The sequence below is a fragment of the Pseudophryne corroboree genome, chromosome 10 (assembly GCF_028390025.1).
Source record: "Pseudophryne corroboree isolate aPseCor3 chromosome 10, aPseCor3.hap2, whole genome shotgun sequence".
In the NCBI taxonomy this organism is placed as follows: domain Eukaryota; kingdom Metazoa; phylum Chordata; class Amphibia; order Anura; family Myobatrachidae; genus Pseudophryne; species Pseudophryne corroboree.
The window spans coordinates 265,027,641-265,044,965 of NC_086453.1; the positions used below are offsets into that span (position 1 = coordinate 265,027,641).

Genomic DNA, 17,325 nt, shown 5'->3' on the forward strand with positions numbered 1-17,325 from the left:
AGTAACCCCAATTCCAATTATGCCACACAGTACTGCAACTTTATTCACATTTGACCATGCGATAGTGTGCATAATTCATATTACATCCCACAGTAGTATCACTTTACCTTATAAACATTACTCCTCACAGTAGAGCCCCTTATTCACATTACATCACACTGAATTGCTCCTTATTCACATTACACCACACCACACCATTTTGCTCTTTATTCACATTAGACGGCACAGTAGTGCCCTTTCTATACGCAGCGCCACATAGTAGAGCACCTTATACATATAATGCCACACATTAGTAATGCATTTAAACACATAATTCCACACAGTAATGCCCCTTACACATATGAGACACCTTATTAATGTCCTTATAAACATAATGCGCCTTACACATTATGACAACCTTCATTAATGCCCTTTTACACATAATGTCCCTTACACATATGCCGCACATTATTAATGCCCTTATACACATAATGACACACATCGTGCCACCTACACATTTGCTGCACATTATTAGTGCCCCTTTACACATAATAACACACATACAGTAGTACCCTGTTACACATATGCCGCACATTATTAATGCCCTTATACACATAATGGCACACACATCGTGCCCCATACACATATGTTGCACATTATTAATGCATTTTTACATGACACACATAATGCTCCTTACACATATTCTGAACACTACTGCACAACCAACCCACTCACGTGCACACAGCACTCACACTGCCACTAACACTGTGACCTCTGCCTCTGCTTGGATACAGATGTGTCCTCATAAATCTTGCCTCAATGCTAACATCAGGCACCTTTTTTTAATAAAAATGCATCTTATTTGCATTGCTATGTGGCTAGGATGCACAAGCAGCTTCTGCTGATTAAAATGATATGCAGCATGCCTATATACTGTGTGAGACTGTGGCTGTATCTGCATATGAAATGCTACACACAGAATATAGGCATGCCGCATATCATTTTAATCAGCAGAAGCTGCTGATGCCCCTAGGCATATCAAATGCCCTAGGCTATTGCCTAGTTTGCCTATGCCTATGGCCGGCTCTGCTTACAATGTAAGCTGATTTGTAAAAGTCCATCTTTACTTTTATTTTACATCATTTTCTGCAATACTTTGTGTCACCCTCAATATAGTATGTCAGCAATATTGTCGAAAGTGGAGTGCACTACTGCGCAAACTCCATGTTGCTACTACTCCAGGGAAGCTTCACTGTACCAAGATGGCCGCAGAGGTTACTACTGAGAATGTACGGAGCCATCTTTAGACTGTCTGAGCACACCACAGTGGGAGACAGTAGTCTTCCACTTAGCTCCAGTGAGACCTGAGTTTACCTGCTATATGACTAATGTTCCAGCATCCTGTACAGCTACCTGGTACCTACATACACTCACAGCTGGTGAACTGTATGACACCCTGCTCCGCTCACTCCATCTACCAGTGTATATAAAAGTGAGTACGGCTGTACCTGCGTTATTTTCAATAAAACCACTCTACTGGCTAAGTAATTGGCTGTTAGCCAGTATAGCTTTAAGGTGTGTACAGAATAGCTTTAAGGTGTGTACAGAATAGCTTTAAGGTGTGTACAGAAACTGCTACACCCTCAGGCCTGTGCACGCATATTTCCAACATGTATAAATAAGATAATAATAAGCGTGCAAAACAATGGTCTGGACAGGTAGTCCTTAGATGGAGGCTTTCATTATTATTCTGGTATCAGTCTATTCTGGTGCTAGTAACGGCTTTAGGGGGCGATTCAGACCTGATAGCTGCTGTGCGTTTTCGCACAGCGGGCGATCAGGTCCTAACTGTGCATGCTTATGCACCGCAATGCACACGCGCGTCGGACAACAACAACAGGCATCGCCGGTTAGCGACGGGATGGTGCGAAAATTCTGATTGCACGGGCGTTCGCAAAGTGATTGACAGGAAGAGGCCGTTTGTGGGTGGTAACTGAGCGTTTACAGGGAGTGTCCGGAAAAACGCAGGCGTGTACAAGCGTTTGCAGGGAGGGTTCCTGACGTCGCACTGGAATAGTAAGTCCTGGGCTGCGCACAGACTGCACACACTGGGTTTTAGTAGCTCGGCATACACATAGGATCGCACACTTGTACAGCGAATTTACACTCCCCCTGGGGGCGGCGACTATTTGAACGCAGGACAGCAAAGTTAGCAGCCCAGCGATCAGGTCTGAATCATTCCCTCAGGGGGTTATTCAGAGTTGTTATCAAACCACAAAAGTTAGCAATTGGGTAAAACCATGTGCACTGCAGGGGGAGCAGATGTAACATGTGCAGAGAGACTTAGATTTGGGTGGGTTATATTGTTTCTGTGCAGGGTAAATACTGGCTGCTTTATTTTTACACTGCAATTTAGATTTCAGTTTGAACACACCCCACCCAAATCTAACACTCTCTGCACATGTTATATCTGTCCCACCTGCAGTGCACATGGTTTTGCCCAATTGCTAACTTTTTTGTTTGCTAACAACTCTGAATAACCCCCTTAGTGTGTCTACCACACTATCATTATCATCATCATCATCATCGTCATCATCATCTTTTATTAATAAGGAGCCACAAATTCTTCAGCAACATAATATGCTCAAAATATAAGCAGAACAACATACAAATAAGTGAGGGACAAGAAAACAAATAGCATCAATAAAAATCAATACGCAAGACAATCCATGAGGATGAGGAGACAGGAAGCAAGGGGGCCGTGTGTGTGAGAGTTAGCATTCAGGAGGGGTAAGTAAGAAAACAGGAGGGTGAGTCTTGTCAGGTGGCAGATGGAGTACCAAAGGTGGGGAGCAGCACGCAGTGTGTGTGAGGTAGTGGCAGGAGAGGAGTAGAGGCGAGGATCACTAACAGAATGGGCTGGCTGGTAATGGGAGTATTTATAGACAAGGTCAGAAATGTGGCAGGGGGAAGTGATGGCTTTATAGATGAGGCGAAGCAGCTTGAAATTTGTCCTGTAGGGAATGGTTAGGGCTTAGGGCTTTATAGGTGAGGGAAAGCAGCTTGAAATGTGTACTGGAGGGAATGGTGAGGGCTTTATGGGTGAGGTGAAGAATCTTGAATTGTGTTCTGGAGGGAATGGTGGATGGCTTTATAGGTGTGGAGAAGCAGCTACAATTGTGTTCTGGAGGGAATGGTGAGGGCTTTATAGGTGAGGGGAAGCAGCTTGAATTATGTTCTGGAGGGAATGGTGGAAGGCTTTATAGGTGAGGGGAAGCAGCTACAATTGTGTTCTGGAGGGAATGGTGGAAGGCTTTATAGGTGAGGGGAAGCAACTTGAATTGTGTTCTGGAGGGAATGGTGGAAGGCTTTATAGGTGAGAGGAAGCAGCTAGAATTGTGTTATGGCGGGAATGGTGAAGGCTTTATAGGTGAGGGTAAGCAACTTGAATTGTGTTCTGGAGGGAATGGTGGATGGCTTTATAGGTGAGGGGAAGCAGCTAGAATTATGTTCTGGAGGGAATGGTGAGGGCTTTATAGGTGAGGGGAAGCAGCTAGAATTATGTTCTGGAGGGAATGGTGGAAGGCTTTATAGGTGAGGGGAAGCAACTTGAATTATGTTCTGGAGGGAATGGTGGATGGCTTTATAGGTGAGGGGAAGCAGCTACAATTGTGTTCTGGAGGGAATGGTGGAAGGCTTTATAGGTGAGGGGAAGCAACTTGAATTATGTTCTGGAGGGAATGGTGGATGGCTTTATAGGTGAGGGGAAGCAGCTAGAATTGTGTTATGGCGGGAATGGTGAAGGCTTTATAGGTGAGGGTAAGCAACTTGAATTGTGTTCTGGAGGGAATGGTGGAAGGCTTTATAGGTGAGGGGAAGCAGCTAGAATTGTGTTATGGCGGGAATGGTGAAGGCTTTATAGGTGAGGGTAAGCAACTTGAATTGTGTTCTGGAGGGAATGGTGGATGGCTTTATAGGTGAGGGGAAGCAGCTAGAATTATGTTCTGGAGGGAATGGTGAGGGCTTTATAGGTGAGGGGAAGCAGCTAGAATTATGTTCTGGAGGGAATGGTGAGGGCTTTATAGGTGAGGGGAAGCAGCTAGAATTGTGTTCTGGAGAGAATGGTGAAAGCTTTATAGGTGAGGGTAAGCAACTTGAATTGTGTTCTGGAGAGAATGGTGAAAGCTTTATAGGTGAGGATAAGCAACTTGAATTGTGTTCTGGAGAGAATGGTGAAAGCTTTATAGGTGAGGGGAAGCAGCTTGAATTGTGTTCTGAAGGGAATGGTGGAGGGCTTTATAGGTGAGGGGAAGCAGCTTGAATTGTGTTCTGGAGGGAATGGTGAAAGCTTTATAGGTGAGGGTAAGCAACTTGAATTGTGTTCTGGAGAGAATGGTGAAAGCTTTATAGGTGAGGGTAAGCAACTTGAATTGTGTTCTGGAGAGAATGGTGAAAGCTTTATAGGTGAGGGGAAGCAGCTTGAATTGTGTTCTGAAGGGAATGGTGGAGGGCTTTATAGGTGAGGGGAAGCAGCTTGAATTGTGTTCTGGAGGGAATGGTGGATGGCTTTATAGGTGAGGGGAAGCAGCTAGAATTGTGTTCTGGAGGGAATGGTGGAGGGCTTTATAGGTGAGGGGAAGCAGCTTGAATTGTGTTCTGGAGGGAATGGTGGAGGGCTTTATAGGTGAGGGGAAGCAGCTAGAATTGTGTTCTGGAGGGAATGGTGGAGGGCTTTATAGGTGAGGGGAAGCAGCTTGAATTGTGTTCTGGAGGGAATGGTGGATGGCTTTATAGGTGAAGGGAAGCAACTTGAATTGTGTTCTGGAGGGACTGGTGAAGGGCTTTGCAGAGAGGCACAGTGAACGAGGTGTTGTGGAAGGGAAGGAATAAACCCACCTGTTTAGCATTAACCTTCACCATGCTATCACTATAGTGCAGCATTCTGATGATACATCGGTATACTGCCATCAGTGCCGGGATTCTGGCTGTCGGGTTCCCGGCGTCAGTCTACTGACCTCTGGGATCCCAACCACCAGAATCCCAAACCGATCCCGATACATCACTTGTGTTACTGTCTATTAATGCATGATAAATTACAAATATTCAAATTTACAACAGATGGTATTTCTTAACACTCCGGGGACTATTTATCAATTATTATTTGCAGGAGATCCCTCATAAACACCCATTTTCAAAGGATACCTGCAAATAATAAATATCCCCTGAATGCATGTATCCGGGAACAGTAGTATACAGTATATCGGCGATATCTGCTGCAGTCTCCTGCTGCCACTCGCAGAAGCAGGATCTATAGGTTTCTGTGGGGGCTGCTGTTTAGATGAATTTGCCAAGCTCTGGAATGTGATGCATTACAGAACCTGCCCCAGTAGCCAACATCAATCCCATATACAGTGGACAGGGATCCATATAATCTCTCCCCAGCACTCACCACTGGCACATGCGTGGTCACCATACCATGCATGTACAATACACAGTGCCCACAGAAGTAGCAAAGGGACCATTAATGCAATGCCTTCGCTTTTCACACACCGCTCCTTTTCAGAGCCCCTGGCCTGCAGATGTATTTTAATACATTTGTGAAAATCTTAATTTTTATTGCCACAAACAGCAGCAATAAGAGAGTCTAATAATCGGGTGTAAGCTTTCGCATAATAATGTGCCACTAACATGCTAGAAGGGAGATGCACACGCAAATGACTGTATAGAGATTAGGGGAATGATGCATAATATAATGTAACTACTTTTACGGAGTGTGTGGTTTTGCGCTGCTTACTACTGATCCATGCCTACTCATGTATGGGCAATAAAGAGACATACTTATTAGTTGCATGTTCACTTGTGTCCTCACTTATGCAAATGAGGGCATGTTACCGGAATTGCAGGCTAGGCATAGTAGGCCGGAAGTGCAAATACGCATGTTTTCAGGCGTATCATCTGCCCCTAGTATAGTGTAAGTGCACTCTAATGATGATGATGATGATGGATAACAAACCAAGCAAACTGATAAAGATGGTCCTCTTGTAAAGATGCGTACAACTATGGGTATGGGTGAATATATGCACTGAGTGCCTGATTCATAGTTGGACTGTATTGCATGGATGCAGGGAATCTGCTGGGCAATACCATACAACTAATATGGTAATGCCGCAGGAGACGTCTGTAAGAAAAAGTCATCTCTAGCCATCATCTGTGTTCCTAGTACTGCATCTGAAGACGCAGCATCGGGTCACCATCGTGACCATTGGACCCTGGCCACGACTACAAAACAAGGGCAACACGCCCCTGTTGTGAAAAATGTTGCCCTGCAACACCCCCGACAAGCCCCCAAATGGTATCAGCATGTCAATCAACTTGTGAGCACTCTGTACAACCTCACATGACCCATTCTAAAGATGCGCAGAATGGTCCTGTGCTGTGCAGACGTCCACCGTCAGACTTGTACGTAAATTGTTGGGTCTGCATACAAGTCTGAATCAGGCCTTTAGTTCAGTCCCACATAGTGTGGAAGAAATTAAGGCCAACTTGCATTCAACCACGGATCTGCCCCTGAGTCTCCTAAAATGCCAGATAGAGGTCACCAATATATTTGTCTTTCAGATAAAAAATAAAATGCTCCATCCCACTGTAAGCCCACAGAAGGAAAATTGCCCAGTGTTCGGATATTCAGGACCTGCGAAAGGAATAAGCTGCTCTTTGTGTGTGAGAAGCTGGGATCACACTATCAGCTGTCACATCTGAGAATGTACTCATCTCTTGTCATGTTACAGAACAGTAGCTGAAATCATCCTACAGTCTGCTAATCCAGTGTCCACAGCGCTGGGAAACAGAACAGAGACATAATCATCACCTCATCTCGCTGATCCACTGGGCTGCACTGTCAATAGAGGATGTGTCATTGCTCATATCCCCCATCCATTTACTCAATGGGAGCAGGCAAGCGTGGTGGGATAATTAAACAACTGACAGCTCTTTTCCAGAAAGTTCAATGTTGGGGTACCAGGGAGGAGCCCAAGATCGGTCACTCCGTATATAAGGCCATCTGGTTCATTGGGTATATCAAACCCTGAGCAGTTCTCCCTGACAGCTAGCACAAGAAGACTGAGGAAGATGGATGTGACTATCCAACATCCCTGGTTCCGCCGTCAATTTTACTCATTCTTTGGACCAAACAGGCTCTTTGAACAGAGTTTTGGGGAACACCTGCATGAGGCTGATCTGTTTCCAACTGTGATGTCCCCTTTCTACTTCAAATACCCCTTCCTCAGACTCCCATCCTGGATAGAAAGTGGATTGTCAGAGGTAACTGGCCAGTTGATTGTCGACTTTTCTATGTTATATTGTCAGCTATGTACTGTACATGTGACTTTAACAGAACAACAAAATAATGGTGGGATGGATGTGAGTGTTCAGACCTCTCTAAGCATTGCGCTCTGGCAATGATAGTGTTAAAAACTGAACAATAGATTGCACTGAACAGCAGATTGTTTCTGCATAGTTTCAGAATGGAGTGAACAGATTAACGTTTTAGCTATTTTCTTCCCAGAGTACAAAATGTATAGAGAATTGAGGATGTCAGGCTTGTTTTCTGGTATCTTCCTAGAAGCAAGTTATCATCTAAAGCTACCTATGATTTAGGGGTCTATGTACAAACTACAAAGCCTTGGAGAGAGATAATTTAGAGAGAGATAACGTGCCAGTCAACCAGCTCCTAATTGTCATTTTTTAAACACAACCTGTAACATGGCAATTAGGAGCTGATTGGCTGGTACTTTACCTCTGTCTACTTTATCTTTTTCCAAGGCTAAGTACATCGACTTCTACATTCTGAGCTTCTCCCAGCCAGGCTTCAACTTTACTGATTGTTCTGATTGAACGCTATATTACCTATAAATAGGCAGTGAGTATGCTGTATAGCAAGGTTTCCCAAATCCGGTCCCCAAGGCAGCCTTACAGTCCAAGTTTTAAGGATATCTGATATGCCTATATGCTTGTACTCAGATGGTATAATCAAACTGACAGGTACTAATTAAATTACCTGTAACTAAGCATGGATATACTATGACATATGCTGCCTTTATGCAGTTTATTGTCTATTGATATATCCTGCCGTTTTGCAGCTTCCACACCATTCTGACAGCACATAGCCTACATCGCAAATAATTGAATTGTCCTGTATTAATCAGAACCGTAAAGTGTATGTAATTAGCTGTAGATTATTTGCCAATATATAGGTTTTAAAGGTGGTAAGTTGCACACCTTTTCTATACAGTTTACATTGTATTTACTGTTATCATTAGAGATTCAGGGGGACATTTACTAAGCAGTGATAAGAGCAGAGTAGTGAGGCAGTGGAGAAGTTGCCCATGGCAACCAATCAGCACTGAAGTAACATCTATAATTTGCATACTATAAAATTATAGAGAGCTGGTGATTGGTTGATGGAGCAACTTCTCCACTGGCTCACTTCTCCCTTCTTATCACTGCTTAGTAAATGTCCCCCTTAATTAATTAAGTTTTCTGACATGAAACCCACCCTACTTCCCCTAATGTAAATAAAAATAAGGACTGAGATTGTTTTGCTGATAAAATGTCTTGTTTTGCTTCTAGTATGGCCACAGTGGGACACTGCCTATTCCAGCAGCAATAAATCAGTTGTCACCTTATTAATATATGCATATCCCATTACAGCACATTGCCTAACACATATAACCTTACACTCAACACTCCCTAAAATATTGTTGGAACCATTTTCGTTATCACTGATGAAGCAAATAAACATCACGTAATGTACCTACCAGTAATGCTATCTGGCATGTAATTATGCAACAGTCTTCAGCTTTAGGTATACTGTATGTGTTTACATATTTAATGGTCCTTCACAGGTGCATGACAGGAAGGGGTTCTGTGCACAAGCATGAATATCCTTAAAACTCGGACTGTTAGGGTGCCTTGAGGACCAAGTTTGGGAAACCCCGCATTAGCCAATGAATTTTATGTGTATATTGCAAGCTATCAGGACACAAGGCTGGTCGGGGCAACGCAAGGAACCACAATTGTCAGGGTCAGAATAAGCCTTGGCGGGGAGGGGGAATCCGCGGGTAACTTAAGAACTTAAGACAGGGAAGCATGCCGCCACTACCCTGAACCTCCACATTTTGTCAGCACCGCAACCCTTGTCATCCAGTAGGAGGTGGTCCTACTATGGGACTGTATAGTGCAAGTGCAGCAGTGTACTCTGGGATGGGGGTGTATATTAGATTGTGTACAGTGTATTAACTTTAAACCAATGGTGTACATTAGATTTAAACAAATAGTTACTATTGTCTGGGTATTGTTTACCGCTCCACATAATTGAGAGACAACTAATTCATAAAGTTTTCTTGCAGTGAAACAAAGTCAACTTAACCTTAAAATACACATAGAAAAATAAAATCTACAGCATATCTAGCTTGTCACATGCAAATGTAGCAGCAGCCTCTGTACTACTTATACACTGGGACAGGACTCGAGGATGCTCCAATCAGATAACAGGTTACACAGGACCCAGGCACATCAACCTAGCCTGCTGTGTATGGAGTGAAAGGGGGGAGAAGCTGGGATCCCTGCGTCAATTACAGTTCTCTACTACCTCATATATCTCCTTTGGTTGGGAAGCTGTGTTGGCAGCTCATGATACTCCTGTGTCTCTGTCTGCAATGCACACTGTCCTGCTTGCATTCTGGCTGCCTGGTTCTTCCTTCTGCTGCTGCACAAAAGGGAGAGCTGTCAATGTCAGTGTATTCCAGCCAGGGAATCTCATGACTGTTAGGGGCCTGGGATACAGTGTCCCTGTGCCCCCACCTTAATCCATATCTGCCCATTGTCACTGCAGTGATTTTTTTGTGCTTAAAGGGGGCCATTCTGACCCGTTCGCTCGCTGCGTTTTAACGCAGCAGAACGAACGGGTCCCTGCTGCGCTTGCGCCTGCGCCGTAGTGCCCTGGCGCATGCCAGACAGCCGAAAGCCGTAGCAGGGATGCGATCACCTCTGCCTGATTGACAGGCAGAGGCGATCGCTGGGCAGGAGGGGGCGGAACGGTGGCGTTTGGCCGCCGTTTCGTGGGTTTGGTCCGGCCAACGCAGGCATGCCCGAACCGAATGGGGGGCGGGCTGCAGCGGCTGCGTGACATCACACGCAGCCGCTGCGGGCCAGGGAGCGATGAGTAGCTCCTGGCCAGCAGGCTAATGCTGCGCTGGCCGGGAGCTACTCTTGAAGTACAAAGGCATTGCCGCTGTGCGATGCCTTTGTACTTCTGTGAGGGGGGCCGGACTGACATGCGGGGCGGGCTAGCCCTGTGCTGGGCGTCCTCCCACATGTCAGGGAAGAAGATCGTAGCTGTGCTAAATTTAGCACAGCTACGATCAACTCAGAATGACCCCCAAAGTCTCTTGTGTAATATTCATGCCCTAAGATGCACATGTTCACTATGCTGAATCTAAGTGGCAGATTTGCATAAATATATTTTATTAACCCCTTCAGTGGCAAGTTTCCAACTTCAAACCACACCCTGGGGGGGGGGGGGGGGTTAAATTGGAGTGGGAGCGGGGGGAGGGTGCAGGGGGGGCGAGTGACGGGGCAGGGCGAGGTAATCACCTGGCGATTGCCCGCGAGGATTGCTAGCCCCAGCGCTGAGTCCCAGCTGCCTTGTGGTGCCCAAGAATCAGCATAAGCCATTTTATAGCTAAGCCTGCCCCCGGCCAATTAGGAGTCCGGGGGTGGGCTAAACTCCATAATTGAGTATGTGCTGATTCCCGGGCGCCATGCACGCTGCACAGCTGTCCCCAGGGAATCAGGAGGTAGTATGCATGGAAATCTTCCGGGGTAGTCAGCGCTGTTAGCGCTGTCTAGCCCGGAAGAGTTCAGTGCATACCACTAAAGTGGTTAAATATGCTTAATAATATACCATATTCACATACACTATGGCAAAGTTTCCCAAACTCCATCAATACAGTCCGGTTTTAAAGATATCCATGCTTGAGCACAGGTAACTTCATTAGTACGCCAGTCAATTAGATTTAACCATCTTGACCCAAGCAAGGATATCCCTAAAACCTGGACTGTAATGACGGTGTTTGGGAAATACTGCCATATAGAATAAATTAGCCAATTAAAACACCATTTTGTTGGGGAAAGTGAAGTGTAATATATTATTACAGTCAGTGATTGAAACCAAAAGCAATTATTTATTTAGCAATATCTGTGTTTCAAAACAGACCGTTGCATGGCGCTTCCAAGTGGTAACCTTCATAGTGGGCACAGTCCCAAGGCATTCCATGGTACAAGATTGTATACAGAGATTTTGCGGATTACTTACTATCAGTGGTGGCTGCTGGACTGCACAGTGCATAGGTTAGGTGGCTAGTACTTATAAACATACATGTTATACTGTATGTGCACGGGCAAATTGGGTTGGAAAACCATCCCGGGAAAATTCTGGAAGCAGCCCTACTGGGGGTGGGGTCTATAGAGGGGGTCAGGTCTGGTGATGGACTGGGCATAGCTTTAGAACAGGGGTGGGGAACCTTTTTTCTACCAAGGGCCATTTGGATATTTATAAAATCCTTCGGGGGCCATACAAAAATTATCAAATTAAAAATTAGCCTGCCCCCATTAGATATGCCCCCTAGTAGCACTGCTTACACACACACATTAAAAGAAAAAAAAAACACAATACTCACCAGCCCCGCACTTGCTTCCGGACCCTTGCCCTCTGCCTGGCTGCCCGCTCCTCAGAACTATGGGAGAGACGTCATGACATCTCTCCCATAGCACACACACACACTGCTAGCGGCGGAAGCCGGAGCTCAGGAGTGAGCTCCTGCCTCCGGCTGCTGCTGAGGGGCAGAAGCCAGGCGCCCGCTAGTAACAAAATCTCAGCGGGCGCCTGGCATCTCCCTTGGTTAGGTGAGCCTGGGCGGGCCGGATCAAGTGGCTTTGCGGGCCTTATACGGCCCGCGGGCCTGAGGTTCCCCACCCCTGCTTTAGAAGATTAAATTTGATGGTCAGGTAGGAGATAAATCAAACTTCCAATTAGAGATGAAGATTTTGATGTCAGAAAAGCTAAAAACTTTATAACTGACAAACCTACTACACTACAGGTGTGCTCAGATGTCACACAGGTAAAAGCCATTCAAAAAGGGTGTAAAATAATAAACATTAGTTTTATTTACATATTGCATGAACCCAGGTTCAGTCAATATAAGAACGTGAACTTTCACTTCCTATTCTTTCACTCAGTGACACAGTTTCAACTTTACCAATAACAAAAAAAATTTGTTAATATTTTATAGATGACCATGCACACACAAAAGCAAGTTTCTGATAATATGTAGAAGGTGTATGCACTGAAGAGAGGCATGGTCTCTTGGAGAAAGGACGTGGCCGCACAACAGTAACCCCAATTCAAATTATGCCACACAGTATTGCCCTTACTCACATTACAAGTCATAGTAGTGTCCCTTATTCACACTAATTGACACAGTACACCCCTTATACACTTCATTAGAGGCCTTTATTAACATTAAGCTACACAGTAGTGTCCCTTAATTATATTCAGTCACACAGTACTGCTCCTTACACATTACACCACACAGTAGTAATGCTTCTTACACACGTAACACCACACACTAGAGCCCCTTATTCACATTATGCTACACAGTAGTACCCCTTATACACATTATGCCACACAGTACTGCTCCTTACACATTATGCCCACTCAGTAGTAGCGCTCCTTACACATGATGCCCACAGCAGTCCCCAGCATACTAACATTCAAGCTGCCAGCTGTCGGGATTCTATCGTCGGCATTCTGACATGTGTCGGGATTCCGGTGCCAGTATTTTGAATGGCAAGATCCTGTTCCCTGGGATACCAACTACATACCTTTAATTGTATGTGTATACACACACACACACACACACACACACACACACACACACATATATTTGTATGCTCCTTAGTGTGTCTCATCCCCTCATCTGTAAGTTCATTACTGACCCACATACAGAGACATCCTTCAGTTTTTTGCTAGATGAAGTCAGTGGTGCCCTCCAGTGACCGGCGCCCATAGGCAGCCGCCTAAAGTTGCCTAATGGTAGAGCCGGCCCTGATTGTAATATATTTTTACAATATAGGGCAGGGCTGGCCAAACCGGACCTCGAGATCTACCAACAGTTCATGTATTCCAGGCCTCTTGGAGATCTGTAGAATTGTCAGTTAGGAATGAATGCAGCACATCTTAATTAGTAATGACTACACCTGTGCACCAGCTAGGTAGTCTGGAAAATGTGAACTGTTGGTAGATCTCGAGGACTGGTTTGGCCAGCCCTGATCTAGGGGGTCATTCCGAGTTGTTCGCTCGTTGCCGATTTTCGCAACGGAGCAATTAAGGCAAAAATGCGCATGGTACACAGTGCGCATGCGCTAAGTATTTTAGAACAAAACTTAGTAGATTTACTCACGGCCGAACGAAGAATTTTCATCGTTGAAGTGATCGGAGTGTGATTGACAGGAAGTGGGTGTTTCTGGGCGGAAACTGACCATTTTCTGGGAGTGTGCAGAAAAACGCAAGCGTGCCAGGATAAAACGCGGGAGTGTCTGGAGAAACAGGGGAGTGGCAGGCCGAACGCAGGGCGTGTTTGGGATGTCAAACCAGGAACGAAACGGGCTGAGCTGATCGCAGTGTAGGAGTAAGTCTCGAGCTACTCAGAAACTGCTAAGAAATTTCTATTCGCAATTCTGCTAATCTTTTGTTCGCTATTCTGCTAAACTAAGATACACTCCCAGAGGGCGGCGGCGTAGCGTGTGCAATGCTGCTAAAATCTGCTAGCGAGCGAACAACTCGGAATGAGGGCCATAGTACAATGATTTATTCATTCTGTATCTTCATTTAATAAAGATGATGGCAAACAAAAATACATTGTTTATTGGTCACCTCCTGCTGCTACAGTAATAGTACCCCTTATCATTTTAAGTATAATTTCACTATTATTATAATGCACCCGCTGCTGTCCCACACCCCAAGGACTTACCAAAAAGCTGCCCCCACGCACAGTAAACTAACTCACCCGCGTGCTCCTCACTCGATGCAGCAGCACAGACAGTGTGAGGCGTAGGACAGCACAGGAGATGGGGGAGGCGGAGCTAAGAGTCAGCAGGAATGGAGGACTCCCAATTATGCTTAGTGTGGGGGGAGAACGGCCACTGAGGAAAGCAAGGCTGACCAGGATCTGATCCAGGGTTCCGGCGTCCCAATCCACCCTGTGTATGTGATATATGTGTTGACTGGTTATACTGGGAATTGGCAGCACTGTGTGTATCACAGCTGCCACGGCCACGCTACACTTGTGACTCAGCATTAGGCTTCTTTTCTCATTCTACTATGAGCCCACCCCAGACTCTAGCCAATGTGAAACTAGCCAATGTGAGTATGGCAGCGGGCTTATAGAGGAAGGAGAAGAGAAGCCTAATGCTGAGTCCTGGTCATACTTGCCTACTCTCCCGGAAAGGCCCGGAGGCTCCCAAAAATCAAGTGGCACTCCCGGCCGCCGGGAAAGTGGGCAAGTCTCCCACATCCCGCTCCCCGCGGCTGCACCCCCCGCGGAATCCCGTAACACCCCCTGCTTTGCAATGCCGGTAATGTGGCCATTGTAAAGCAGGGGCGGGGCTATGATGATGCAATTACATCACCATACCCCTGTACTGCCTCCTCCACGCCCCCTCCTGTGTAATCTGACTGCTCCCTCCCGGTGGGAGCAGCCAAAAAGTAGGCAGGTATGGTCCTGGTGCAGCATGGCAGCTGTATTACAGTGCTGCCGATCCCCGGGATAACTAGCCAGCACATATTTTACATACAGCATAACATGTATGTTTATATGCTAAGCCAGTGATTTTCAACCTTTCTTTACTCGCGGCACACGGAACAGTATTTTAAAATTGCCAAGGCACACCATCAGTTCCCCACAGAAAAAAACAAAAACACACACATTGGCCCTCACAGTAAAAATAATAATAATCCACACATACATTGTTTTTTTTTTCTGTGTAGGTCAATTACATTACTCCACACAGAAATCATGTTGCTCCCTACATAAATCCTATTGCTCCCCACATAAATCACTCCCATTGCTCCCCACATAAATCATGTTGCTCACACATAAATCAATCACATTTCTCCCCACATGCTGTAAATCCTATTGCTCCCCACAGGAGAAAAAAAACAACAAATGTTAGCCCCTACCGGTCAGCTGTCCTCCTCCCTGCCTCTCAGTGGGGGGGGGGGGGGGGGGGGGGGGGTTGTTCATAGTGGAGTGCTGCGAATACTGAGCAGGGGTAGTCGGGCAGGTGTGGATGTGGGTGGACAAGGAAAGCTGTGGATGCAGGCGGGAACTGGAAGATGTGTATGCAGGCGGGTGGGCTGGCTGGTGAGACACGGTTGCCGTGACCTATGATATCACACCACCGCATCTTCAAGGCATAGGTCATGGCCGCAGCACGACTGATCCTCTAAGAAGAGCCCGGGCCAACAGTTCACTCTGAAAGTGCAGGAAGCGGCTCTGGCCCCGCGGCACACCTTGCAACTGGTCGCGGCACACTGGTTGAAAAAGCCTGTGCTAAGCACCCCCCATGCACTGTATGGTCAGGCCTGCAGCTTAGGGCCAGCAGCCGCCACTGCTTACTATACTTTTACAAAGCAGAAAATGGTTTAGGCAATGTGTATCGCTTCAGCTGCTGTGGAACAACACATCCCAGCACTTACTTTAGCATGCCATAACAGCAAAAGGGTGTCAGGGAATGCTGGGATGTATAGTTCCACAGCAGTGCCACACGTTATCTACCTCTGGTTTAGGCAGACCACAGTGCAGAATATGGTAACACTGATGCAAGGACATAGACCAAATCAAGAATATTTGTATGCAAGGGCGCCAGAATGTTTTGTGGTTGGGGGGGGGGGAGGGGGCACAAGAATTTTTTTTGCCGCTTCCCCTGATTATTCTTTCACCCACCACCCCCAGCCCCCATCCCCCTTGGTGCGGGGAGCGCTTGTCACGGGCAGGGCTTAAAGTGGTCCTGGAGAGGTGGGGGAACTCACCTCACCCGCAATGCCGCAGAAAGGGGTGTGGCCTTACACAGAAGGGGCGTGGCCACACAAAAGTAACACCAATTCAAAATAATGCTTCACAGTAGCACAATCTTATTCACATTGTCCGCCCCACATACTAATGCCCTTTACACACACAATAGCAGAGTCCCCCTTTTACACAGTACGGGAGGCGAAGCCCCCTTTTACACAGTACGGCAGACAGCTTCCCCTTTTACACAGTACGACAGGTAGAGCCCCTTCCAGCGCGCGCACACACACACACACACACACTCTCTCTCTCTCTCTCTCTCAGAGTCTTGAAAGTGCAAAAAAAGACAAAAAGAGTGACATGGCAAGAGAGGGTGAGAGAGACATGGAGAGAGAGACATTGCAAGAGAGAGAGAGAGACATGGCAAAAGAGGGAGATGAGGGGGAGACATAGCAAAATAGAGTGACAGAGAGAGAGAGAGAGAAACATGGAGAGAGAGAGAGAGAGAATATCAGCAGCAGAAAGACTGGGCACCCAGAGCTGTGAATTGTGGCAGCAGTTACCTGGAGGTCTTCATGTGGAGGGCGAGTTGACTCTCCTGCCAGACGCCCAGGGGTGTGCCACGGTTAGGATAGGGCCTCGGACCATCATTCACTTGCAGACAGTGCTCCGGTGGAGGTGGGGAGGGCATTACAGGCCGCGGGTCACTAAGCTTAGGGGTAGGGTGGAATTTAAGCTGCTGCGCTGGCAGGGAGATGGGGAGTGGGCATGGGCATTACTGGCCGCTGCTCAGCGTCAGTTAACAGTTAACTCCGGCGGCTGCGGGGGGTGGGGGGGTGGGATCGGGCGTTACAACCCGCGGCTCAGTCACACTCTGGCGGCTGTGGCAGCGGCGGAGGGGGGGAGAGACGGCACTTTGAACCTGGCGCCGGCTGTGCGTCATTCACGGCTCCTGGACCGCCAGCTAATGAGAAGCTGCACTTGGCAGCTTCTCATTGGCTGGCGGTCTGCGAGCCGTGATTGGCTCACGCCAGATTTAAAAAAAAGCCTCATCTTCTTCTGATTGGTGCGGCAGCCGGTCCGCGAGCCGTGATTGGCTGGCGGCCGCTGCCACCTTTACTATGGAACAGTTAACTCCGGCGGCTGCTGGGGGGGGGGGATCGGGCGTTACAAACCGCGGCTCAGTCACACTCTGGCGGCTGTGGCAGCGGCGGAG

The 17,325-nt window shown here is 46.8% G+C and overlaps 1 protein-coding gene and 1 long non-coding RNA gene across 3 annotated transcripts in view; one reads left to right on the plus strand and one right to left on the minus strand.

The window, feature by feature from the left end:
* The window catches only part of CRYAB (crystallin alpha B), a 107,388-nt gene that overhangs the window by 70,998 nt on the left and 19,065 nt on the right, over positions 1-17,325 (plus strand). The window contains exon 1 of one of the 2 annotated variants that reach the window (XM_063943246.1): positions 6,793-7,299. The exons of the other annotated variant lie outside the window; for it this stretch is intronic. Coding sequence (XP_063799316.1) covers positions 7,108-7,299 — 192 coding nt within the window. The 5' untranslated portion in view covers positions 6,793-7,107. Of the gene's footprint in view, positions 1-6,792; positions 7,300-17,325 lie in introns of those variants that run through there. 2 annotated transcript variants of the gene reach the window in all.
* LOC134965505 (uncharacterized) lies at positions 9,364-17,079 on the minus strand. Its single transcript, XR_010188404.1, has 2 exons — positions 16,673-17,079; positions 9,364-9,745 (listed from the first exon to the last, which is right to left on the minus strand). It is a non-coding gene; the product is annotated as an uncharacterized LOC134965505 (long non-coding RNA).